At 39.2% G+C, this 26,881-nt stretch overlaps 1 protein-coding gene across 1 annotated transcript; it reads right to left on the bottom strand.

The window, feature by feature from the left end:
• Positions 1 to 238: 238 nt before the first annotated feature.
• LOC308136665 (mixed lineage kinase domain-like protein) lies at positions 239 to 25,112 on the bottom strand. Its single transcript, XM_080505109.1, has 11 exons — positions 25,059 to 25,112; positions 11,541 to 12,000; positions 9,711 to 9,809; positions 4,936 to 5,107; positions 4,525 to 4,625; positions 4,285 to 4,420; positions 3,998 to 4,082; positions 3,771 to 3,913; positions 2,354 to 2,403; positions 1,452 to 1,592; positions 239 to 462 (listed from the first exon to the last, which is right to left on the bottom strand). Exons 2-11 carry the CDS (start codon positions 11,992 to 11,994, stop codon positions 416 to 418), a joined length of 1,428 nt encoding a protein of 475 aa, XP_080361235.1. The 5' UTR covers positions 11,995 to 12,000; positions 25,059 to 25,112; the 3' UTR covers positions 239 to 415.
• Positions 25,113 to 26,881: the final 1,769 nt, after the last annotated feature.

Raw genomic sequence — 26,881 nt, 5'->3', positions numbered from 1 at the left:
TCTCTTTGGATTTTGTTTTCACCTTTATTCATCATCAGATATAAGATTGGAGGATAAAACATGCAAACTACATACCACAAGCATGTTTTCCTTGAAGTTGATTTGAATTTTTTTGGATCAACCAAACCTCAGTCTCAATAAATTACCCAAGTACAGAATTCATAATAAAACAGTAGGTTCGCAGATCTGCTCAAGATATTCAAAACAATTTTTCATTATGACTTTTTATTGTTGACATGTTCAAGTCAAATGTTGACATTTCAGAGCAAGGGAAAGCCTCAGTTTCTTTGAGTCACGAAAGACTAAAACAAACACCAGCCTAAAATAGAGAAATTACACCCGATTACATTTTTGTACAGTTCCGCATCTTCTTTTACAGATAGTCATAGTCAGCTGAGGCCAATCAAGTACTTTATCACTGATCCAAAACTTCCACCAGACTGCGCAGTTTATCCACCAACACTGAAAAATAAACCAAATATTACTGAATCAAACAGAAGAGATTTCTCAGCCAGATCAAAAAACACATTGAATGAAAATTGTATTTAAAGTTCTAAAAATTTGAATAAAGCAGAACTGTAAACTTACATAATACCGACAGTGAAACTCGAGCAATTAACGTTAAATTCATGCAGCCCACTACGCTGCACATTCAATCAATGACCAAATATTATATTGTGAAGATAAAACATGGATTTTTACTGAGTGAAAGGTGACTGCTTAAGGTTTTTAAAGAGTATGTAAACTCACTTAAGCTTTGACAACTGGTTTGTTTTCAACATCATTAAGGCAGTACACTAAAGCCATGGTTCCACCGCGCAGCACATGCAGAGCGGGTCTGGGTGGAAGTGGACGGTATGGCAAAGTGCACACAGAGGCGCTGTGCCACCGCAGAAAGTACAGTAGGTGTGGTTGTGAACGATTGTGACCTGTCAGGCGAAGAATGTCACCCGGCCGTCAGAGTAAAGCCTTGAGCCTCATTCTCTCGATGTCTCAATAAACCCAGCTAGCAAATACCCAGTGAGCGCAAAGCGGTGTATGTAAACAACAAACGGGAGGGTTTACGGCCGATGAAATATTTAAATATTGTGGACAAGTCGAGAATGGCGATGGACTCTACCAATCAGCAGACAGCTATGTTGTTGCTCCTCCTCACAGATCCCTTCCTCAGTGCTCACTACCTCAATGGAAGGGTGATGAAAATTGCAACCGGATTATTTTTCCATACCATCCACAACTTTTTCAGTGGGACTGCACGAAAACCTGTCCTGCCCCGCCCTGTCCCGGCGCAAAAAGTGCGGTGGAACCACCACTTTTGTTTTTTTCTTATTGCATTTTTTCCCTACAGGTAAGTAAATGATGTGTTGTACTAAAATGATTTCAAGCCATATGTGACAATGTTTAACAACATAAAACAACCTATGACCACAGTGATGAACGTTGGCATTTACCTCCAGCAGACGGCCTCTTGAAGCTGTCGTAGACCCGGCAGGCATTGATCAGCTCTCCCAGAGGTTTTGGACATCCATCCGGAAGAGGCTCTACATACTTTTCTGTGCACACTTTCTTAAAAATGTCTTCTGTTGAACAGCCTGAAAGATATGTGAGAAGACTTCATGTTGGGAAAGTAAGGATACAGTAAGACTAAACCATCCAAAAATGATCTGAGCTAAGTGTCCTCTTGTGACCAACAGAAGTATCTAAATACAACTCAGTGTAGGGGTCAGGGAGAACGTAACTGCTATGTTTGCCTACTTCTGTTTACACAGTTGAAGTTGTTGTCTGTTCAGACTCATATATTGTAGTTAAGATTATTCCACTCAGAGAAGTCAGACAAATATGACATCATAAGACAATATGGTAAATATAAAGACACTCTTCACCTAGTTTCCATGCCTGTTTCTGATTTCGGCCCCGCCCACTCAGAGTACAGATACGGGTACAGATCATTTTGATGGTTGAACAGATACAGATAGTGGTGTACTTGCTCATCCCTACTGCACATGCTGCTCAGGTAAGGGAGGGAAAAAAATGGAAGTGAACAAAACTATGTTAATAACGTAAACATTTTTTAACGAGTTAAATGTTTCAGATCAATTAATTGAATTAACACATTATTTTTGACAGCACTAGAAAAAACAAATAAATGCACATTTTGAAGGCAGTGCAGCTATTAACATCATGAAAATTCTGTTATTTCTAGGAAAATAAATTCCAAGAATCAACAAAATTAAGTTATTCAGGATAGTCTATTGTGAAGAGATATCTTCGGACTGAACCGTGGGACTTCTGGTTAATACTTGTTGCTGCTTTTACCAGGTTTCTCCAAAAATTATAATGTACACATACACACCTTTGAAAGGTCTTTCATGGGTTGCAACTTCCCACAGAACAACACCAAAACTGAAAAACAACAAAGATATTTGTTATTGATCATATCAATAACAAATATCCTGTAATTGATCCAATCCTTTTTTTTTGGTTCTGGTGTCATTTTCACTATCAATGGAAATGGAATAATTGAATAAGTTCAATTACTAGCAATTTGTCCGGAAAGTATTCACATCGCTTCACTCTTTTTTACCTAAACACTTTACACACAATACTCCATATTGACAATGGGAAGAAAAATGTTCTGCTGCTTTGAAGATCCCAATGAGCACGGTGGCCTCCATCATCTGCAAATGGAAGAAGTCCATAGCCACCAGGACTCGTCTTGTTGGCTAACTGTCTGAACTGAGTGCTCAAGAGGAGAGAGAAGGGAAGTATAAGGCCTTAGTCACGGATGTACCCTCGAACCTGATGGTCACTCTGTCAGAACAGCAGTGTTCTTCTGTGGAGAGAGGAGAACCTTCTTGAAACACATCCATCTCTCATCGCAGACCTGGATGGAAGAGTGGCCAGATGCCACTCCTTAGTAAATGGGACATGGCAGCCTGCCAGGAATCTTTCAAAATACATCTGAAGGACTTCAAGACAGGAGAAGTTCTTTTGTTTGATCAGACCAAGTTTTAATTCTTTGGCCAGAATGTCAGCCATTATGTTTTAAGGAAAATAGGCATTGCTCATCACCAGGCCAATACAAGCATAACTGTGGCAGATCATGCTATGGGGAGACTAGTCAGGATATAAGGAAAAATTAATTCACCAATGTAGACATCCTGGATGAACACCTGCTCCAGAGCGCTCCAGACCTCAGACTGGGAAGACAAGCCATGTCTCAGGACAATGACCTGGAGCACACGTCCGACACATGAAGAATGACTTCAAGCCAACCCTGTGAATGTCCTTCAGTGGCCCAGCCAGAGCCCAGATTTGAACATCTTTGGAGAGATGTGAAAATGCCTCTGTACTGACGGTTGCTCAAAGAGGAATGGACCAAATTGGCAAAAGAGAGGTGTGCCAAGCGTGTGGCATCATATTCAAAAACACTTGCATAAAGTATTGAGCAAATGCTGGAGATAATTATGAGATTTCTTAGTTTTTTATTTTGGATAAAATTGCAAAATGTTCATATTTCTTTTCAAATCGTCATTATGGGTCATTGTGTGTAGAATCTTGAGGAAAGCAACGAACTCAATCCATTCAGGAAAAAAAACCCCAACAAATGTGGAAAACGTCAACAGTGTAATTTGACAGAATAACCATTAGTGCTTGTCATGACATTCATCAATTATTTTTGGGATCACAACAAAAAAAAAAAGAGCACGACTTCATTCAATGTGGCATGCTTTACTTGCTGGTTTTTAAGTGCTTTTGGGATTGCTCACCTGTATATCTCACACTCTTTATTGTAGACATGGTTGATGTTGTCAAGCATCTCAGGAGAGCAGTAGCACAGTGATCCTCTCTCGGTGCCCTTCGATGGTTTTCTTAGTGAAGTCTCAGTTTTTGCCAGCTCAAAACCTCCCAGCTGAACACAACAACAACAGCAACAAAGATTAAAGCTGCCACAGGAGGAGCTGAATGTAACCCCAGAAAACTCTGGATTCAGTACCTTGACTCTATAGCCATCAGTTACCAGGAACTTTGAGCTGTTGATACACCCGTGAACTTTACTTTTCTCTTCAGTCTGGTGTAGTCTAAAAGATACCGGAAATGAATACAATTTTGTTATAAATGAATACGAATTTCATACCTTAAAGTTCTATTGTAGTGCCAGACACCAAAAGGTAAGCCAAAGTTTGAAAAAAAAATCCAGCAGGAGAAACACATTGCCTTAAAGCCTTTTTTTATCAAACAAATAGATTTCTGCATATGTCACATCTATGTTTTGAAACTGACCGATAGAGACCTTGGGCTGCATCCAGACACATCCGAGCTTTCTTGGTCCATGGAAGGTTGTGCTTCATGTCCAGGACCTGTCGAAGGCTGCCTTTCTCACAGTATTCCATGATGATGAGGAATTCAGGGTTTGGGGCTTTTGATAATTGCAAGGACATTGCAAGTTACTTTACCTTTAAACACTACTTTAACTTGAAGATATTAGGCACTGAAGTGACCAACATGCTGTGCTCTACTCACATTTCTCATTCTGGATGCAGATGCCAAACATTCGCAGTATGTTTGGTGACTCGAACTGTTTCATGGTATCCACTTCCTTTTTGAAAACCTGCTCCACCTCCCTACATATATTGGGAACATGTTTGTACTAACAATGCATTTGTGGGAGGAAAGTTGTTATATGTCACTTATGACATTCTGAGTGAACTGAAAGACTGATCTTGCGTTTGACTCAACTAAGCACAATGATCACCTGGTAAACTTTCTGAAAAACTGTTAAAATACAACTCATGTACAGACTTAAATCAAATTAAGTACTTTTGAAAAGCTTGAGAGAGAGTGAGTGAGTGAGTGAGTGAGTGAGTGAGTGAGTGAGAGTGAGAGAGAGATATTACAATTCACGTCACTAATGTAATGATTTGTGGGACCAACCCTGGACTGGTGCTCTTGGGGTCAAGGTATCTCTTAATGGCCACTGGGAATCCATTAAATTCTCCTTTGTAGACCTCTGAAGTTGGTGTTTTCATAAAAGCTTCCTTTTCATACTTCAACTCCTTTTTCTTAATGATTCGGGTGCTTTCTTTCACAGGATCAGGCTTATCCACTGAAAAAGAAAGATTAAAATGTTTTTCCCATCATATGCAGTCGTACGTTTCCACTAACCTTGCAGTGGGTTTTGCCCTTTGCAATATCAAATCAAAGTTGTTCACACACACACACACACACACACACACACACACACACACACACACACACACACACACACACACACACACACACACACACACACACACACACACACACACACACACACACACACACACACACACAGCATTCAAGCCTATAGGGAGCGCACGCACGGTGTAACAACAAAACTACTTCCCCTCCACAAAATAAAGTTTATACCGCCCCTACGGTAACTGGGTGAATTATGACCTTAACTGATCATCACAGTGGGGAACTTTATTTTGTAGAGAGGCGAGGTTTCCGGTCGGAGGTATTCTGGTGTTACACTGCGCGGCGCTCTCATGCTGGAGAGAGACAAAAGAAAGGAGTTACTCATAAGCTGGAAACAGCCCTAACTGTAAGCTTCAAGGTGCCATATCATGCAAAATTGACTTTCAAATGGTTTTCCTACAATACTATGCATTCCCATACTGAGAAATTACACTCCAGAAGTGAAGAAAGTCTGTTGTCTCGTTCTCTGGCGAACCCAAATCGGAAAGCAAACCATTGGTGATGTCACCAAAGTTTTTAGCTAAACCCAATCCAGATAGACCCTCCCTTTGACCCGCCCACAAGCAGCATGCTGTTTTTTTCACCTGCTGCCAGCTGCAGGTGTTTACCTTCAGCTTACGGTAGATAGATACCAGAGAAGATACGAGCGAAACACGCCAGATACACAGTTATTAATTGTATCAACGAGCAGAGGAGCAGATTTTTACTACCTTCGTCTGAGCCTATGAGGACCCAGTGTATTAATTTTATTTTTAATTGCTTAATTGTCGCTCCCAGCACTTCGCAGAGGATATTTTTTCACAACATGTCCAGAACAACGCTGGATTCGCTGCAACACTTCCAATGAAGCAAATGTGGGAGCTGTAATTAAAATATTTTGATTTATATGCCTTTACATTACTTTTCGAAACACCAGGCTGGTTAGTTTGCAACAGCTGATCCCACGTTTTTTTTTTTTTTTTTGTTTGTTTGTTTATTGTGAGGTATTGTCCATGTCTGCAAAGTTGTGCTGATAGGGACTGTAGATCAAATGTTGGCTTTGCAGAGTCTGAGGTCTGTGTATGGGCTTGATAATTGTGAGGTGATCTTGATATATATTTCTATGATTAAATGGTGGTTCAGGATATTCTCTTATCTGCTACTAATTATGATCATTAGTGGAGGATCATTAAATTATTGTATCTCAGTGTGGTATTTATATAGTTAGATAAGGTCAGATTCACTTAGGCTGGTCTGAATAGTAATTTATTTACTGTTAAAACAGCACATTTCTTTGTCAAGAAACTATTCAGTGCAGCTGATTAACACATTCAGACACACAATATGTTGTGTGTCACAAGAGGTTCCCATCAAGAGGGTCCCGTCCCTGCGTCTTCAAGTAGGGGACAGGTCTCTGACTGTTGTCTCGGCCTATGGACCGAACATCAGTTCAGAGTACCCAAGCTTCTTGGAGTCCCTGGGAGGGGTGCTGGATAGTACTCCAACTGGGGACTCCATTGTTCTCCTGGGGGACTTCAACGCCCACGTGGGCAATGACAGCGAGACTTGGAAGGGGGTGGTTGGAAGGAATGGCCTCTCCGATCTGAACCCAAGCGGTGTTCTGTTATTGGACTTCTGTGCCAGTCACAGTTTGTCCATAAAGAACATCGAGGCACTGAGATCTGTAAGCACATTACTACCAAGCCAGCATGAGCTGCTGGCTACGTCACAGAGGGGGTGGGAGGAGGCGGGCTGTGGGCTGGGCTGCAGTCTCCGTGCGGGCGGGGGGAGGCAGAGGAGCTGACAACCACCCGTTTCATGAGAGGTGACGTCACCTCAATCCAAGAAATAGCTATAATTTCACAAGTTTTGAGTGTTGTATACTGTATCACCCAAATTATTATCCCACATGAGCATAGGATGGACTGTGAAACATGAAATATAGCGAAATATGGCTCCTTTAAAGAAACGTGAAAAGTGTTTTTATGTAAAATGTTGTGTTTTTGGTAACATTTGTGCACTAATTACCTTTAAGACAATTGCACTAATTAGTAAACTTCTTTTGCCAATAAATTCCTTATTTGTTAAGATATCTGAATGATTTGGGTGTCATTCTCTTTGTTTTTACATTCAATTTGGTTGCCTTTTTAATTTTTCTTCACATACATACATGTAGTGAAGTTTCGAGTGAGGCGAGGCAGATACAGATAGTTATAAGTGAAAACCCATCACAAATGAAAAGAAGCTATTACCTTAACAGAAAAAAAGACAACTTTTTTAACAAAGCAAGAAAAGATAAGGAAAAAAGAAGCAAAGAAAATACATTAATGTTAATGTGCAATCTCTACATTTATTCGTCCAGAATGCACCATTTAAAGGAGTCATATCACACAACTTTGACACTTTAACATGGTTAATTTTTTCCCCCTAAAACATTGTATTCAACGCATTTTGCCCCAAATCCAGCTTGTCCTTGATTTTCAGCCAATTGAATATTTGAGCATTCGAGCCTCATTTAGAATCTGCTGATTTTCATGGAGCTGGACTGGCTCCGTCCCACATACCCATCTTAGGAAGAGGAGGAAGTGCTTATTCTCCTCATGCCATGCAGAATTGTTTACATTCTATCTTTCTCTACAGTATGGAGAAAAGCTGTTCAACCAAACCCTTCCGAACCAGAATGTGACCCAGAAGGAGAAGCTCCTTAAGAAATTCTGATTCTGCTGCTGCAGCAGGACATTTCAGAATGGTTAGTAAAACATATTGTGTGCCTGAATGTGTTAATTTGCTGCACTGAATATTTTATTTACTAAGAAATGTGCTGTTTTAACAGTCTTTACAGTCTCTATCAGCACAACTTTGCAGACACGAACAATACCTCACAAAAAAAAAAAAAAAAAAAAAAAAAACGTGGGATCAGATGTTGCAAACTAACCAGCCTGGTGCTTCAAAAAGTAATATAAAGGCATATAAATCAGAATATTTTGCTTTTCGAAGCGCTCCACTCCTCTGCTCGATAAAATTAATAACTGTGCATCTGGCGTGTTTTGCTCATATCTTCGCTGGTATCTTTCGACGCTGAAGGTAAACACCTGCAGCTGTAGTGAGGTGAAAAAAATAGGGTCTCTCTTTGGCCCACAAGCAGCATGCTATCTGGATTGGGTTTGGCTAAAAACTTTGGCGAGGACACCAATGGTTTGCTTTCTAATTCACTCCTTGGAGCACACACTTTAGAAACAATTAAACAAGCCAGAGAAGAGACAGCAGACTTTCTTCTCTTCTGGAGTGTCATTTCCAGGTACGGGGATGCACATTACTTGAGGAAAACCAATAGAAAATGATTTTTTCCTGATATGGGACCTTTAAGAGCCATCTGTATGTTTTTGTTTTTAAATAATAATAGCTTAGAAGTTTAATAGTTTAAAAGTACAATAACTTTCATCACTGGGGCAACTCTCAGTCTAAAAATTGATTGTCGCAATGTGGTTTATAAAGGCATTGTATTTAAATGAAGTTAACATGAGCTGAAATCGAGGAAAATTGAAGAGCCCCACCTAAGAAATTTACTACCAGCCGCCGCTGACCATTTCACAAACTGCAGACCTGTTTCTCTTCTTCCACAATTTTCTCAAATCCTTGAAAAATTATTCAATGATAGATTAGAGACAATTCATAGAAAAATGTAATTTACTATCAGACAGTCAATATAGATCTAGAACTAACCGGTCAACAACTCTAGACTTAACTGAACTCATCGAAGAAAATGTCAATTCTATAGACAATAAAAAAAATCCCAGGTAGAGTTTTCATTGAATTGAAAAAAGCATTTCATACTATGAATCACAACATATTAATCAATAAACTGGAACCATATGGAATCAGGCGAGTTGTACTGAGTTGGGTGAGAATCTATTTGGAGAGCAGGAAACAGTTTGTGAAGATGGGTGACTGTTGGGATACTGTGTGTGGCATCCCACAGGGGTCCATGTTGGGCCCTAAACTGTTCATAATGAACATCAATGACATATGTAAAGTATCTGAACTTCTGACATTTCTATTATTTTCTGATGACACAGATATTGCAGGAACTGGTGATGATTTAATCACCTCAGAGTTAAAGAAAATGAAACTATGGTTTGATGAAAAAAAAACTAGTTTTCATTAAATGTATGTAAAACCAAAAAAAAATCATGATTTTTGAAAAATGTAAAGTGAATAATCAGAAAAAATTACAGTTAGATGGTGTAGAAATAGAAAGGGTGACTCCCCCAAAAATATTAGGAGTAATAATGTTGGACAAAATTAGCTGGAAGCCTCACATAAATCATGTTCAAAACAAATTATCCTGAAGCATCTCAGTCCTGGCCAAACCTGATGACCAAAAAGACACAATACCCAAAATACGATTGATGATAAATTCTACTATGACTCCAAGAAACAGTTGTTAGAAGCAAAATTTGTCCAGTTTGTATTTAACGTTTTGTACTCACACAAGTCCACTATCTTTTCCACATTGACTTTGACATTCTGAAACTCTTTCAGCATGGTCTCCGTTCTCTCCTGCTGGACTCTGATATACTCCAGTAGCACTGTGGAACAAAGATACACAAAATATAAACGTCACATACATAACGCACAAGGTACCAGTTATGGACACACTGGATTAAAGTGAAGTTGGTTAACATGAGAAAAAGATGAAGCCTTGGTGTGTGCAAAATGAGTGAGCCGAGCAATTCATTTATGTAGATCTGAAGTCTTGAACTTGGGGCCCCATTGCCACAATAAATTTTCAAATGAAAACGCATAGTTTTTGCTTTTTCATTTCAGAAATGTGTTATGTTTACACTGCAACATTTCTAAAATGATGTAGTTCGCTTGCTTGGTTTTTCTTAAACACTTTTCTTAAGGGAATGTTCTTAAGTTAACACCTGCAGCCAGTACTGAATTCCATTTGTCATTTGCTGTTTTGCACAGTTTGGCAGTCCCTCCTTTACTATTTTTGCAAAGGCAAATTTAGGCTTGGATATGCACACATCTGTCATCCCTTAGGGCCGTTGCTTAATCCATGTATGTATCGTAAATGCACACTTTGTCCAGTTTAGTGGCATAGAGAGCCTGAACTGAATCCCAAATGAGACGAGAGAAAAGGCAGATCACAACTTTGGCAGGTCACTTCTCTGAGACAGAAAGAGAAAGAATCAAACAAATCTATAGTTAAATGCAGTGCATTTCAGAGCCAGGCCTTCACTGCTGGTCTGAGTCAACCCAACCCTCACTAACTTTCTTATGGCTACAAAAACCACGTTACCATGCATAAATGCCTTATAAAATCCCTTTGCATCACAGATAGATACTCGTGTAGCAAGAATAAATACATTTATGAATTAAAAAAATCCAAGTTCACGTCTCATCTCCTGCTGCAGCTGCATAAAAAAGTGGCTGCTTTTCCCAAAACTTCTGGGGGTCGAGGAGGGTGACAAACGTCAGCTTTTAGTGATCTTGAAAATAATATAATTGCAAATAATATAATGCTGAATCCTGCCATGGAGTTTATAGTGAGCACTAGTAAATTGCACTGGATGTGCACTCAGAGTGCTGCGGTGCGTTCAATTACCTCTTTGAAAAGTCTGTCTTCAAAATTGTTTTGACAATAAATCTGCAACCAAATGTCTTTATCTTCCCCTTTAGTCATTGTAGGTTGACAAAACTGCTATTAAATGAACACAACTATATTTTTTGTTCGTGCATCTTGCTACAGATGCAGCCAGCTAGCGCTGGAGGGTGAACTCTCTGGCCATCCAATCAGAGGGCTTGAATACACCGACGTCATGCTTGGCCTGCTTGAAGGCCCAGATCGCCAATACAAAATCTGATTGGTTGAAGCAGCCATGTGACCGAAACTAGTTTTACACTGCAGACCCCTGCAGAACTGAATCTGAAGGCCTCAGGCAGATTGCAGCCGGGGAGAAGCGATGAGGAGAAGCAGACAGACCATTTGGAACTATTTAAAAAGTATTCATGGACAAAATATACAATCAATCTGTGATTCATATCTTTTTCTTAGGCCTGCAGAGATGGCCTTGAAGGCCCTGACAGTCCGCCACTGGGTAAATGCAGAGTCACAAAATTACCTGAACAGCAAAAACATGCAAACTACACTCAAAAAAGCTCTGAGTCCTGCATTTTCTCACTTCAACACAGGAGGGCTAATTACTCAGCCATCATGCAGCAATGGCCTTTTGATCTTATACCATTAGAAAGCATGTGATTTCTACTCAACTCCTCAACAACAGATTTGAGCCCAAATCAATTTCCCTTACATGTTTTCAGCTCTTCATCATCCTCCATCCCATCCACCTTGTCTTCTGTGTCTCTGGTGGTCTGTTCAAACACCTGATACAGCATGTTTCCCTGCTCCATCTGCAGAGCTCCTGATAGAATCTGGAAGGCGTCGTTGAAACGATCATTCACAGTATCGAACTCATCTCGATGGGTGCTGCACTTCAGGATGCGTTCCACCCAGTTGGCCATGGTGTATTTTTTAATAAGCTCTTTTGATGATTGTAGAGTGAAGCAGAGTTCTTTGAGGGCTTTCTCTACCACAGCACCATCCTGGACCTTGGCCATCTCACGTTGTTTGATGGTCTTCACCAGTTCCTCCAAGGATTTAACTCGCTTTGAAACACGGTGGCAGCGCTTCTTGTTAGCCTTCACATTTTCCACCAGGTGGTAAATCTCAGAGGCAATGGACAGGATGGGATCTATAAAGTCCATGATAAGCTGCAAAACAGAAAAGATTATTTATTTCTGAGCAAAACACACCTGAATCTCTAATACATGCCATCATAAAATCCAATCTCTGAAATCAGTGTGGAAGAGCTGATTGCGATCACATTTCTATTACATAGAAAAGGAAATAATAGATCTTAAGATAAGCCCAAACATTCAGTTTCAGTTCACTCAGTCAAAATGCTATAATAGCAATTGAAGGAATATAGAAGTTAAACATTTTTTTTTGGTGTGACAACTGAACATATTGTATTCAGTTGTCTTTCTACACAGCTGGGATTTCTCCCACTGCCATAGTTGGGGAAAAAAACAGCTATAAATCCTGTTCAGGGACTTTCCAAGTTGGTCGGCCATGTCTCCTCAGCGCTCCACTTTGCAAAAACATGGTGAAGGTAAGATAAGAGGTCAGAGGTCACTTCGTCCCACAGAACGTCAAGCTCTGAGAAGAACCAGTTTGAAGCAGTTCTGGAAACAAAGGAATAGCAACTTCACCATAGCAACGCATCCATCACGAGGAACTGACCAATGTGAGGTTGAGGTGGTGTATGCAAATGTATAAATATGAACCATGCGTGGCAGTTGTGCCCTTTTTCGGTTGTAAACCCAGACTGCACATTTGGGTCTGCAAGGAAGAACGGTCCGAGCTCGTATAGTGTAATCTCTGATTATATGGAATTTTGTAGCATTATGTAATCTGATATGCATTTTTGTAATCTCTTGTTTGTTTGATTATTAAATTCACTATTGAAGAAATTAACTCTGTTTCTGCCTCTCCATGACCAAACGAACACGCAGGAATTCAGGGGAACACAGGTAGGAATTCCAACACTTTCTGACCTTATATCACATGTATAATACATGCAGTGTATATAATTTAAAATGAAAAATTTACAATTTTCCAAACAACACTAGATATGTGGAAATTGATTGCATCTCAACTTTTTTTATTTCACTTAGAAAAACCTCAATTTAGATTCACAGCAATATGAAGGAATCACACAAAATACCAGAACAATGAACAGCAGCAAAAACTGTGCAGTATCAGGTGCCATTACCAGCAAATATATGCTGCAGTACCTCAAATCACAAACCGAGGAAGATAAGGGAGTTAGCTTCGAGTTAGTAACAACTTCGAACCAAAACAGGAAGATAAAGTGTCCTTCAAATCAGGATGTTAAATAATGGGCCCTTGGGGCAAAATGGGTCTGCAAATGGGGTGAACCAGTCCGGATGAACTTACAAAGGTTAAACTTCCCAAAAAAGTAGGTGCGCTGGTGTAATGGGTCCACTAGGGATCACACTGGAAGACCATCAAGGTAAGTTTGTTTGTTAATACTATATATGATTGAGTTCTGAGATAAGACATTTCAGTCTCAAATGAAAGGCAGACAGGCCGCATTTTAGGTTGTCCCATTTTCTTCAAAAAATGTCTGGTTTATTATAAAAGAGCTTGTAAAATATAAATATGTGAACATTTTCTAGCTGAACCTAAGTTGTCCTAAACATTTTAATTAAAATTTACTGGATGTATTACCTGAAACATGCCTCAAAATGCTTCAAATATATCACCCTTTTCAGGAAATTAACTTCATAAAGAATTCTAAGCATTGAAATTTTGGTCAAGAGTTCTCTTTTTCCAGGCTTGAGAAGAGCTTGAGAAAAATGTTTTCAATGTGAAATAACCTGGTTTTGCAGATTGCAGGGGGGAAAAAGCAAATGATTAAATTTGTGATATTTATGCTTTGTTGTTTTTGTATTATGCAACGTTTTTTTATGTCTGGTGGCCTATGCATTGCTGGAACCCTTTCGTGCCAAGTGCTATTGACCTCGGCTGACAGGAATCAAAGGCACCTGAGCTGATCTGCTTTGAGCAGAGACATTTTCCCCTGGCTGTGTTTGTTAAAGACCAATCAGAAGACGTCTGTAATGCAAAGTAGATGGTATTGAACTTAAGCCACTTCGCCCACGTTCAATTCTCCGTTCTTCCGCATTTTGTCTTAAGCATTTCTGTTTATTGAGAAATTACAGTCCAGTGGACAGCAGCCCAGTTCTTTTTTAATCTGGCCTATAAAAGTACCATAAAACATGGCAAACAATGTTGCTACCAGGATAATACAAAACTGAGCTGGATGATCGGACGAGGGATCATGTTACCTCATCCTTCATTAATTAATTTTGACCCGAGAGGACGACATGAGAAAGGACTGTGGGAACTTACAATGACATCTTCCTCCTGTCATTAACAGCTCACGGAGCAGCTATAATAAACTTCAAGAGTACTGAGACGTACCAGTATCTACACAGTGGAGAGGTGGGCTTTGTGCCATCATCCAGAGATGGAGAATTCACATTTTGTAGATTCCCAGCTGGTCAGCTCGTGGACCACGCTAACCACTCGGAGTGAGTGAAGCAGAGCACAGCTGTTCCTGCAGCTTCAATATTGTGGACGGTTCAAATGTCAGTTAGCACTGTTTGTGAATAGAGCACCCGCGGTGCAAGTATTGGCTCCGGTGTGTGTGTGTTTATAGAACGCCTGGATCGTAATTGGACACATTTAGTCAAAATACTGAATATTTATTCAGTGGGTTAAAAAAGCTTCATATTGTGTGTGGTAATTTGATATTCATCTTCTGAACACCCTGGACAATACAAAAACAACTGATAACCAGAATGTACAGTAATAATTTCTTCCCTCTCTTCACAAAACCCACCCGAACAACATTTTCACCAATCAACTGGATAATCAAATAACAGCTGGATTACTGCTGAATGATATAAGTGATCATTTACCTGTATTCAGCATTTTTTGAAATGTTTTTGACAAGAAAGAAAAAATTAATTAATTAAAATTAAGCCTATTATAAGCTTATTAGACACTGAACACTAGAGACCATGGCGGCAACCATAAGCTAACTTATGTGCACAGAACTGGGGCGAGGTTCATGCCTCCACTGACCCAGAGGAGGCCTATGAAACCTTCCTTAATACTTTGTTGAAAGTGTATGATAAGCACTGTCCACTTAGAAAAGTCTGTATCAAAGATAATAAACAAGCAAAACCTTGGATCACAAAAGGAATATTGAAATCATGTAAAAGGAAAAAATATTTATAAAGAATATGCATAAAACTAAGAACCAAATACATGGAACACAAATATAAAATGTATAAAAACAAATTAATGAAAAAAATAAAACACAGCAAAAGAACATATTTTTGTAACCTATTACAGCAACATAAAAATAGTATCCAAGCTACATCAAAAGTATTAAACAGTATCATTGAATCATTGAAAAAGGCATGAAAAATAAGGAATATCCAAATTATTTCATAGAAAATAACCAAACTATACATGATACCAAGGGAATAAGTGATTCATTTAATAACTTTGTGAATGTTGGACCCAATTTAGCCAATGAAATTGTACAACGAGGAAACACTATAGAATATAATAAATTAACTATCCAAAACCATTTAGAATCGCTTTTCCTCCCACCTGTACATGAACGTGAAATCAGAAATTGTACATTCTTTTATAAATAAGAAGTCAACAGATTGCTTTGACATATGTCCCTGATCAAAGAGGCTGTTGATTAATAGTTGTTCCCTTCGCCTCCACTCAAAAAAATAAGTCATTGGATGAACTCAATTATATTTTGGGCAGTTTTTCCATCCAAAAAATATATGTAGCCACAACTAAAACGATTCACAGCTATGCCATATAATGTATTTGAGTTTGTCTAACTTGCTTTTACTCTTTATGTCCAAGCTAAATTAATATCATCTGGGTTATATAATCGAATTGAGTTAGTCCTACTCATTTATGTCAAATAGAACCAAATAAAATATACTACAATAATGTAATGAAAACTATTTGAGTTTGACCAACTTGCTTTAATTATTTATGTCCAACCTGAATTAATATTATCTGGCTAATATAATTGAATTAAGTTAGTTCTCCTCATTTATATCAAATAGAACTAGATTAAATAAACTACATTAATGTACTGAAAAAGATCTGCGTTTGTTCAACCTAAAAATATATTAAAAATGTATTCATTGAACCACACCCCCCCAAACAGGAAACAAATGACACTATATCTGTTGCAGTGCATTTATTTTTAAACAGAAAACTGAACAGATTTAACAATGTAGCTCAAGAGTCCTCATTAAAATTCTGAGCCTGCATACATACAATAATTGTGAAAACATCTGTGAAATGTGAAAGTCAAGCAATCCAAATGAAAACTTTGCAAAATTCTGAAGCACTACCAGAACCGGTGCAATTACAAACAAACTTGACATGTAATATATCCTAATATAAGATATTGAAACACTAAGTGAGACATTACAGACATAAGATATTACAACTGAAATTGTATAGGGCATTGCTTTTGGCACTTTTGGCAACTGCTCCAGGCAGCAAAAGATCAGGGATTAGAAATTACAGAAGACTCCACTGGTTCACTGTGAAATAAAATTGCATCTCAACATTTAACGTGAAGCTGAAAGATGGTGTGTTCTTTAACAAACTAAGAAATTATCCAATATCCATGGTCAAACAAATTAACAATGTAAATTAATAAACAAAAAAATACCAATGCCACAATGCAGGTTTTGCTCATGAAAATTCAGCATTTTCAGATTGGTGGTGACGATGACAGCATTAACAATTTAGACCAGGTTTGGTTCCATGTGAAATCAAATCGGTTCAGTGCACAATCTAATTGGTTCCGTGCACAATCAAATCAGTTCAATGCAGACTTGGTTCTGTGCATAATCAAATCGGTTCTGTGCAGACTCGGTTCAGGTAAAGCTTAGTTCCTTGTTCCTTCTGGTACATGAACAGCTTGATCTTCAGTTGCTGTATTTTGGTATTGACCTTAAGTCATCCAGACTCATGAGGATTTTCTGCACACACTCAAACGTGTGGGAAGCTGAGATCCTTCGACGTCGGCTCTCCCTATCATTGTGAAGCAGAAGTCACCAAGCGTTGGATTGTTCACGGGAAGGTGAGCTGGGTTTAGACCATTGTGAGACAGGTTAGTTATACCCTACTGATGATGTGTTGTTGCAATACTAATCAGAACAGGATTAGTATTGCAACAACAAGGAAGGCCTAAGCAGTGAGATGAAAGCCAGGAGGACGTTTTCCACTTTGGAGAGGAGCTTCACATCTTTGATGACAACCAACACGTCGTCGTGCTTTGCCAAACGCTTTGCTTCGGAAAGTGTACATGCCCATCAGTGTTGTAGCAACGTCTTTCTCAGCATCCTCAGATGCAGAAGCCTTAAAAACAGAAACATACAACAATACTTTTACAACATAAAAAAGATGGTGTTATCAATTACAAAGTAGCCAAAAACTTACCACCACTACGAAGCAGCCAAAAACAGCTTGGTGACACTGGAAAGCATCAGTTAAGAGAAGAGATCATTTAGAAGTATGGACATGTCCAAAAAGTATTTGCCCTGCACCAGCAACTCTCATATTGCCACAGACAATTTTAAAACATGTATATTTTCATGTATATTTTAAATCAAGTGCATCAGGAATAATATTAACAATAATGATTATTTGCTTGGGATTCTTTAAAATAATTACATGAATTACATGAAAGAGCAGCTGACAGGTACAGGCAGGCCAAGCATACCGTGGCCCGGGCTGTGGTGGAGGCAAAAACTCAGGTCTGGGAGGAGTTCGGAGAGGCCATGGAGGAGGACTATCGGTTGGCCCCGAAGGAAATTCTGGCAAACCCTCCAGTGCCTCAGGAGGGGGAAGCAGTTTTTCACCAACACTGTTTACAGCGGAGGTGGGGAGCTGTTGACCTCAACTGGAGATGTCATTGCACGGTGGAAGGCACACCTCCTCAATCCCACCACCACGTCTTCCACTGAGGAAGCAGAGGCTGGGTCCTCAGAGCTGGACTCGTCCATTACCCAAGCTGAAGTCACTGAGGTAGTTGGTAAGCTCCTCGGTGGCAAAGCACCGGGAGTGGATGAGATTCGCCCCGAGTACCTTAAGTCTCTGGATGTGCAGGGACTGTCGTGGCTGACATGTCTCTGCAATATCGCGTGGCGGTCAGGGACAGTACCTCTGGACTGGCAGACCGGGGTGGTGGTCCCTCTTTTTAAGAAGAGGGATCGGAGGGTGTGTTCCAACTACAAGGGGATCACACTCCTCAGCCTCCATGGGAAAGTCTATTCCAGGGTACTGGAGAGGACCATCCGGCCGTTAGTTGAACCTCGGATTCAAGAGGAACAATGTGGTTTTCGTCCTGGTCGTGGAACACTGGACCAGCTCTATACTCTCCACCAGGTGCTTGAGGGTTCATAGGAGTTTGCCCAACCAGTCCACATGTGTTTTGTTGATCTGGAAAAGGCATTCGACCGTGTCCCTCAAGGCATCCTGTGGGGGGTGCTCCTGGAGTATGGAGTCCGGGGCCCTTTGTTAAGGGCTGTCCGGTCCTTGTACGCCCGGAGTAGGAGTTTGGTTGGCATTGCCGGCAGTAAGTCGGACCTGTTCCCAGTGCATGTTGGCCTCCGGCAGGGCTGCCCTTTGTCACCGGTTCTGTTCATTATCTACATGGACAGAATTTCAAGACACAGCCAGGGACCGGATGTGTTCAGTTTGGGGACCACAGGATCTTGTTTCTGCTTTTTGCAGATGATGTGGTTCTGCTGGCTCCATCGAACCTGGACCTTCAGCGTGCACTGGTGTGGTTCACAGCCGAGTGTGAAGCAACTGGGATGAGGATCAGCACCTCTAAATCCGAGGCCATGGTTCTCGACCGGAAAAAGGTGGCTTGCCCTCTTCAGGTCAGTGCAGTGCCCTTGTCTTGGGGTCTTGTTCACAAGTGGGGGGAAGATGGAGCGTGAGATCGACAGGCGGATCAGTGCAGCATCCGCAGTTATGCGGTCATTTAATCGGTCTGTCATGGTGAAGGAGCTGAGCCAAAAGACGAAGCTCTCGATTTACCGGTCGATCTTCGTTCCTACCCTCACCTATGGTCACGAGCTATGGGTCATGACCGAAAGAACAAGATCCCGGATACAAGCGGCTGAAATGAGTCACCAGGGAGCTCGGAGTAGAGCCGCTGCTCCTCCACATCGAGAGGAGCCAGCTGTGGTGGCTCGGGCATCTGTTTTGGATTCCCCCTGGACGCTTCCCCAGGGAGGTGTTCCAGACATGTCCCTCCGGTAGGAGGCCTCGGGGCAGCCCTCGGACACACTGGAGGGACTATGTCTCTTGGCTGGCCTGGGAACACCTTGGGGTCACACCGGAAGAGCTGGAAGAAGTGTCTGGGGCGAGGGAAGTTTGGGCAGACTGCTGCCGCTCCCAAACTGCAGGGGGCAGAGCATCGCAAACACACTTCCAGCGTAGTATTAAATTAAAGCAGAAGAAAAAAAGCTTTTGTGCTTTTCTTCTTTTTTTTTTTTTGAGCGCTACCACTGGTACAAATCATACAAACACTATTGGTACTTATAACTTAAGTCTTATAGCACTAGTTTTTTTTCCTTATGCATAGCAACTTGTAGCAGTTAAAGAAATTGTTAATTAGTTTTTATTCTTTCATTTTCTATTTTTTATTTTTCTCTTTTTTTTTCCAATTATTATTATCATTTTTATTTATTTATTTATTTTTTCAACCATTTTCAATTGGTACAAATTACTTTTTATATTTTGTTCTCCATTTTCTCTTTTTTTCTATTTCTCTTTTTCTCAATTATTTTTTTTTTCTCTCTCTTTATTCTCTCTTTTGGTTTTTACATTGCCACAATAACAACTCCCAAGGATACACAAGAACGGACACTCGTGATGTGATGAACTTTTTCTTTTTTTATTTATTTATTTGTACTCGTATTTCTTATACATTTTTTTCAAGCTTTTTTGCCTGAAATCTTGGATATGAAATCTATTATCACTAGGTTTTTTTGTTGGCTTTTTCTTTTTATATTTCTTGTATTATTTGTTATTATTATTTTATTAATTTTGCCTTTTGTCTTTGCTTTTTACTACTCTTCTATGTTCTTTCCTAGCTACTTCATAACACATATGTTTGTATGTGTGTGTGTGTAATTATTATTATTATTATTATTATCATTTTTTTTTTCTTTTCATTTTGGTAACTATTTAATTATAATTTTTGTAACCTTTCCTATTTTTTTTGTAGTGTGCAATGTGTGTGTGTGTAATCATTATTATTATTTTTTTTTTCTCTTTTTTTTCTTTCTTTCTTTCTTATTATTATTGGGGGGGGGGGGCTGTGGGAGGGGGGGGGAATCAAAAACAAGCAAGAGTAACTACCCTTGTTTTCTGTCACCTGTGTGTACAATCAATGTGCTTGACAAATAAACATGTTAATAAAAAAAAATAAAAAATTAAAGCAGAAGAAGTAGACTTCTCTCTGACACTAGCAGGTGATTCTCCAAGTGGAGAGCGGAGCGGAGCATTCAACTATTGTTTAGAATGTTTAGAAACAAGCTTAGTGGCTCACACACTAGCAATGCTACATGTGAAACATGATTTACGTATGACCGATACACTCATTAACAGCGAGCTGGCGTGTGTGCACACAGCAGTGCATGACAATGCTATGGACTGAGGGTGGAAGGGCAGCCTTTAATATAAGCCCACTGAGCATGCAATTTTCAGATGTGGTGCCTTTCCATGTTGAAACCAAAACTGACAACTGGACACGTACCTTTATCTAACGCACAGAATATAGGTTATAAAGGAGACAATCTCACACACACTGGCATGTGCAGGCAGGCTGACAGACATGCACACACATCACATGACAGCACAGGTTGCCACTCAGCTTTGTTTAGCTTGACTGCTAGCTAACACATGTTTTGGCGTTAGCATTTAACTTAACGTTGTCCGATTTTACTTTAGAATTTCAACTGTTTACCGCTTACCATGCAAAGGCCATCTTTCTGAAGACCGATTCAGAAGCATCCCTATGTGCTAGCTAGACTTTCAGTCTCTAAAGCTGGCCAGCAGCGTACTGAGCTGATGGGTGCTGAGCTTCATCGTCTCAACCTGGCCTATGTGCATGCGCCCAGTGACGTTTATGACATTCATGCTGAAACAATTTTTATACTTCCATAAAACTGATAAGAGCAAGTAATGTAAAATATGTGTCTGAGTAACACAGCAGATAATGTTAGTCTTTTGCAATATATGCTGTTACTTGTTTGTGTATATATTCTCAAACAAAGCTTTTTGAGCTTCCACCTGCCAACACTGGAGCAGTGAAATTTGTATCTCGGTTTTATCAAGTGCACACAAGTCCAATGTTACAGCAAGAACCATTTTGCACATACATCTATTAGACATAATGGAAAAAAAGGAACACAAACTTACCCAAAACAGTATTTGCACCTGCCACACCACTCCTTGTCTTAAGCTGAGGCAGAAAATGGTGGATGATTCATCCTTCTTGGCAAAGTCAGAGGGCGTGATCTCCCGCCTTCTTGATTAAAACGGGTTCCATTTGAGTTGAAGAGTGGCAGGGGGGGCTCATTGGTTAACTTTTATTTCAAATTTGCAAAATACATTTGGGTCTGTTAGATTTAATATGTCTTCATTCAGCAAACAATATTTTAATGTGTCAACTCTAAGAGGGGCTTGAATCGTTTTTTTGAGTGTACATATGTAACCTCCCTTTTATAAACGGAGTCTTCTCGTTTAAAATGAAAACAGCAAAAGTTATACCCATCTTTAAAAGCGGAGTCGATCATCAATTTACTAACTATAGGCCACCATTCTCTAAAATTTTTGAAAAAATATCTGTAACCACTTGCTAAGCAAACAACAGTATGGATTGAGATCAAATCGGTCTACTTCTATGGCAGGGATGGAATTGGTTGAGGAGGTAACTACAGCAACTCATAAAATGGAATTTACAGTGGGTGTTTTCGTAGACCTCAGTAAGGCCTTTGACACCATAGATCACACAATACTTTTAAACAAAATGCAGAGGTATGCTGTCAGATGTCTTGCTCATGACTGGCTGAGAAGCAGAGCAGGATTACTATTGCAACAACACATCATCGGTAGGGTAAAACTAACCTGTCTCACGACGGTCTAAACCCAGCTCATGTTCCCTATTAGTGGGTGAACAAGTCTTGGTGGCAGAGAGCAGTATGTACATATGAACAACGTGGATTCAGATAAAAAGAGCATTACACACGGACTTCCCCAAGGCTTAGTATTGGGACCAAAACTGTTTATTATGTATATTAATAATGTCTGTAAGATCTTGAAAAAAACAAACTGTATTATATTTGCTGATGACACAAGTCTGTACTGTTCTGGGCAAGTTCTTGATCAGCTCCTAGAAACCGTAGAAAGCGAACTTTCAATTTTCAAACAATGGTTTGAAACAACAAATTATCAATAAATTGAAATAAAACGAAATACATAATTTTGGGAAATAGGAAAATAAACAGACCATGTTACATAAAAATTGGTGAAATAGAAATAGAAAGAGTGTATTAAACAAAATTTTGGGGAATCATTATAGATGACAAACTAAATTGGAAATTGCATATAAATACACTTAAGACGAAGATTTCAAAAATTATTGGTATGTTATATCAAATAAAAAAATCAGTAAATCAAAATGCTCTTAACATGTTATATAATTCGTTCATACTTCCATATCTCAATTATTGTATAGAAATATGGGGTAATAATTATAAAACAAACATCAATCCAATTTTCCTACTTCAAAAGCAAGCTATTAGAATAACTAATTATGCAGACTTTTATGCTCATACCAATGCTCTTTTTATCAAAACAAAAACGGTAAAACTGCACGGCCTTGTCTACCTGCAATTGTAATGTATAAAGCACATAATCACATGCTGCTTCAGCACAGCCAGGAGAGGTTCAAACCCAGGGAGGCTCCATATGACCTCAGAGACTCATCTGGTTTTCAAACAACAAATGTGAGAACTAATTTAAAGAGTCGATGTGTTTCTGTCAGGGGGTTCAGCTATCGAACAATCTGGATGAAGCTTTAAAATGTTCCTGTTCAATTCACATATTAAAAAAAAAAAATCTTTAAGAATAATGTCACAGAATGTATTGCTCGAGAATAAACACCAGGAATATTAATAATATGATCAAGTATAGTAATAATAACAAAAACTAAATAGTAATAGTAAGTATTATAATATTAATAGTATATAAATACTAATGGGAAATATAAGTGTAATTATTGGTGCTTCATAAACTATATATATATATATATATATATATATATATATATATATATATATATATATACACTTGTATAGCTATATGATGTGTTTACCTGTGTATTTATAATATATTGTGTATACTTGTATAAATGAAATGTATTATTATGTTTTTTCACTTTATGTATGAAGCTCAGTTCAGAGTTTGACTGTCTTGCATTTTGATTTATTAATAGGGTTAGGCGTAATAAGTGTGCAACTTCAGCCTAAACCCTTTCAGTTTGTAAAATTGTTAATATCTCTTGGAAGAAAATTGATCTTGTTTGTTTTATTTTGTTAAACACGGACTGAAGAAATAAAAATAAAAAGTTTACTAGGGATACACAATGATATCATCACATTGTTGTCTGCAGCTCAGCATCAATTAAAAAAAGCAGCATTGGCGTGAAACAGTATGCTGACCACGAGCCTGAAAAGCTTTCAGTTTAAGAAAAAAAGAGGCGTCGTTATATGATGAATGTCTGGTATATGTCCACAGGGTCATTTCACACGCTTCAGCTTACTGTTGATGAGTATATCGGTCATACTTTGATCGTGTTTAGCGTTTAGCATCGCTATTGTATGAGCCCTCGGAGTGCTGCACCTGATTGGACAAACCATCATCTCAGGTGCTGTCTACTCTTGGGAGTTGAAAACAAGCCAACATAGTGGCTCAATGACAAGCTTTCTCTTTTACAATGCTTGAGAAGCAAGCTGTGCAGTTGCTGATACTGTCCTCTTCTTGGTTCCACTTGTGCTAATTTAGGTAATTTATAAATGTTTAGCAATGTGTCAGAGTTAGCTGGATAAAAACTTTTCATGCTAATGACCTGAAAGTAGCTCTGGGGTCACGCTGCAATGCAGGTCAAAACATGCCACAACGCAGTTTGAAACACATTGCACCACACCCTGCATGCACCGCAATGCGTTTTACATAGACAATTAATGGGAAGTGAAAAATTGAAGGATCCCATGGACATGTGATTTTGACCCAACAATTCATCTGTCGAGTCCGGATTATATAGGTATCAGCATCGGTAATTGACAATATTTTCTTTTAAAAATATCATATCAGATATCGGCACAAATCCAATGTGCATACCTCGTCTTTACATAATGCAAAAAATATAATTTCCTTTATTTAGCTAATTAGCCCCAGGCACATCAACTCATAGAAACACAAGTGAAGGGCTAATGACTGCAAGGAAAAGTGAATTTGTTTTGGAGTGTGCAGTTATTGCTCTGAGGCTGCCTGATGGCTGCATTGCCTTCCATGAATGTTACACTGAGTTAAGCCCAAGATCCTGGTTACGAAAAAGTAGACAGTTGATCCCCATCTCTACTGGAACTTCCAGGTATGACTTGTACCTCCAGTGGTTATTGTCTGTATTGTGAAGAAGTGCTTCCCCAATTGCTCTATCTGTGTGATTTCTAATTTTCCACCTCCCCCAGATTTACAACTCCCTCCATACATTCACATCAGAGCTTTTCAGCTCAAACCCAACACTTTAGACAGCCTCTCCTAAGCAATGGAATTCACCTTGGCAAGTCAGAACAGGAGAGGGCTAATCATTGTACTCTTTCCCTGAAGGAGAAACACAAGTTTTCTTTCTCTGTGTCTGTTTCCTTCAACACACAAGTGGAAGTGTACAGCAGCAATCCTGTAAAGTTTCAATGTGATGAAATTACTTGTTGAGCTGAATTCTGAAGTCACATATAAAACTCTACAAAGTTGAATAGTAAAGTTGAACAAGCAGTCAGTGAAAAGCCCACTCTACTTCAGAGGACAAATAGTCTCTTACCGGTAACAGGAAGATTGTAAAGACAGCGTCCTGACTCAGGTATGTTGCGTCTAAGAGCGGTGAGAAAATGAAATGGCTTCTGAAATGCCAAACTCCTCCTCCTCCTCTCCTGCTCACTCCTTCCTCTTCCTCTTTTTACTGTCTCACTGTCACAATGGTTGTGATTCATACTTCTCTGCTGTGACACGCCTCACATTTATTTATTTTACACTGGAAGCATGAGGAAAATTCAAGCCAGGGTACATATGCCCTGTCTTGAATTAACCTTCTGCGCATGACACTAGGAAGCTTTATTAATAATCTGTCTGCCTGAAGTTTTATTTGTAAGGCTCAAGATGAGAGGCCAGGTGAAGACCAGCAGCTCCAATGAAAACTATAAATTGACAGCCAATATGTAATGGCTGCTATCAGAAAACATGGCTTTTTGTTTTCCAACCTTACACCGAAGTGAAGCGGATTAAGTGATTAAGTAAAAGACAGAGTTGAGCATTTTTGTGACACATCGTAATGACACACTCAGATTTTAAAGCTAGTATTGCCACCTTGTGGCTGAATATTTTTAAGCACCAGCAAAGCTGCAGCTTTTCAAATGTGTGCTGTGTTTTTAGGGTTCCTTTGAAATGTCATTACAGTTACAATTACAAATTATCTGTTGAAAAATGGAATCAGTAGCTTACTCTATTTACCACAAAATTAAAGTAATGACGAAGGCTAGATAGACACAGAAAAAACATTCTCCCATCTTAAATTCTTCAGTTCCGCCATTTAAAAACACAGCTGCTTCAAAAACATTAATATTAGCAATGTCTGACGGTTTGGTGGGAATTTCTTGAAGTGAATAATGCAGACTCATACCCCACTGGAACAATACTGACATCCTGCAAAGAAAGAAACCAATAACGTTTTCAAAATGGAAAAAACAAAGGGATAAGAAGCTGTATTAACTGATTTATTCAATCTAATGACTTAGTTGAATCACATGCATTCAGCAAGAACAACTATGTTAAATACCTTTAGCTTAAGTCAATAATTCAAGCTAAGTTTAATTTAGAGCAGGTTGGTCTAAAACAAAACAAAACTCCTTAAGACCTCACCACCAAAACCACTTTCTGAAATTGTTTAAATCCTATCATATTCAAATGCCCCCCCATCTGATCTAGTTTCAATGTTTTCTTTGAAAAGCTTTTTTCATTATTCCCAATTCTTTCTCCTTCTTCCTCTTCCGTTTTGGGCTCCTGAGAGTTTTCTTTTCTGCCTCTCCATCTTTAGCTTCCAGTCATCAGATCACACAATTGAAATGAATGCAGACTCAAAATAATTTCCCCCCATTGCTTAGGTGTCTACCAGTAGCAGCGCCAGGATTTTGATTGTGGGTGGGCCTCAATAAAACTGGATGGGCCAGTTAAAATAAGCCCCCCCAAAAACCACCGGCTTCCCCTTTATCTCCGTTTCAGCGCCTTTCGGTGGCACTGAGGACAGCGACTCAGTTGAGTTGTCGCGACAGCGTACCTGTGTGGCTTCACACACTGATAGGGCGTTTCCACCAGAAAGAACCAGGAGCCAGTTCAGGGCCGGTGCCAGGGCCAGTTCTTAAATTCTTTTGAGTTCACTCCTTTAATAAAGGCCTGCCAAATGAAAAATGCAATCAAATCAAACTTTAAACACTATTTGCAAAATTTTAAGATACACTACTGAGGAGTGAAGTTGTATGGCTTTACAATTATTTGTTTTAAGGGTGCCTGTGCTTTTTTTGTGATCTCATCTTTGACTGAATGTTATGATTTTCAAAAAAGGTTAACAATAATTTCACCAATATTTTACAG

This window comes from Blennius ocellaris, assembly GCF_963422515.1.
Source record: "Blennius ocellaris genome assembly, chromosome: 11".
Lineage (NCBI taxonomy): Eukaryota > Metazoa > Chordata > Actinopteri > Blenniiformes > Blenniidae > Blennius > Blennius ocellaris.
Note: the sequence above shows the minus strand (reverse complement) of the source record. Positions and strands in the feature narration are given on the sequence as shown.

What these genes read in the sequence shown, in the direction of transcription:
- LOC308136665 (XM_080505109.1), bottom strand. Translation starts at nt 11,994, where the DNA reads ATGGACTTTATAGATCCCATCCTGTCCATTGCCTCTGAGATTTACCAC. An exon ending in GCAGCCCAAGGTCTCTATCG is followed by an intron (nt 4,083 to 4,284) that starts GTCAGTTTCAAA and finishes GGTATCTTTTAG; the next exon opens with ACTACACCAGACTGAAGAGA. An exon ending in CCATGAAAGACCTTTCAAAG is followed by an intron (nt 1,593 to 2,353) that starts GTGTGTATGTGT and finishes CATATCTTTCAG; the next exon opens with GCTGTTCAACAGAAGACATT.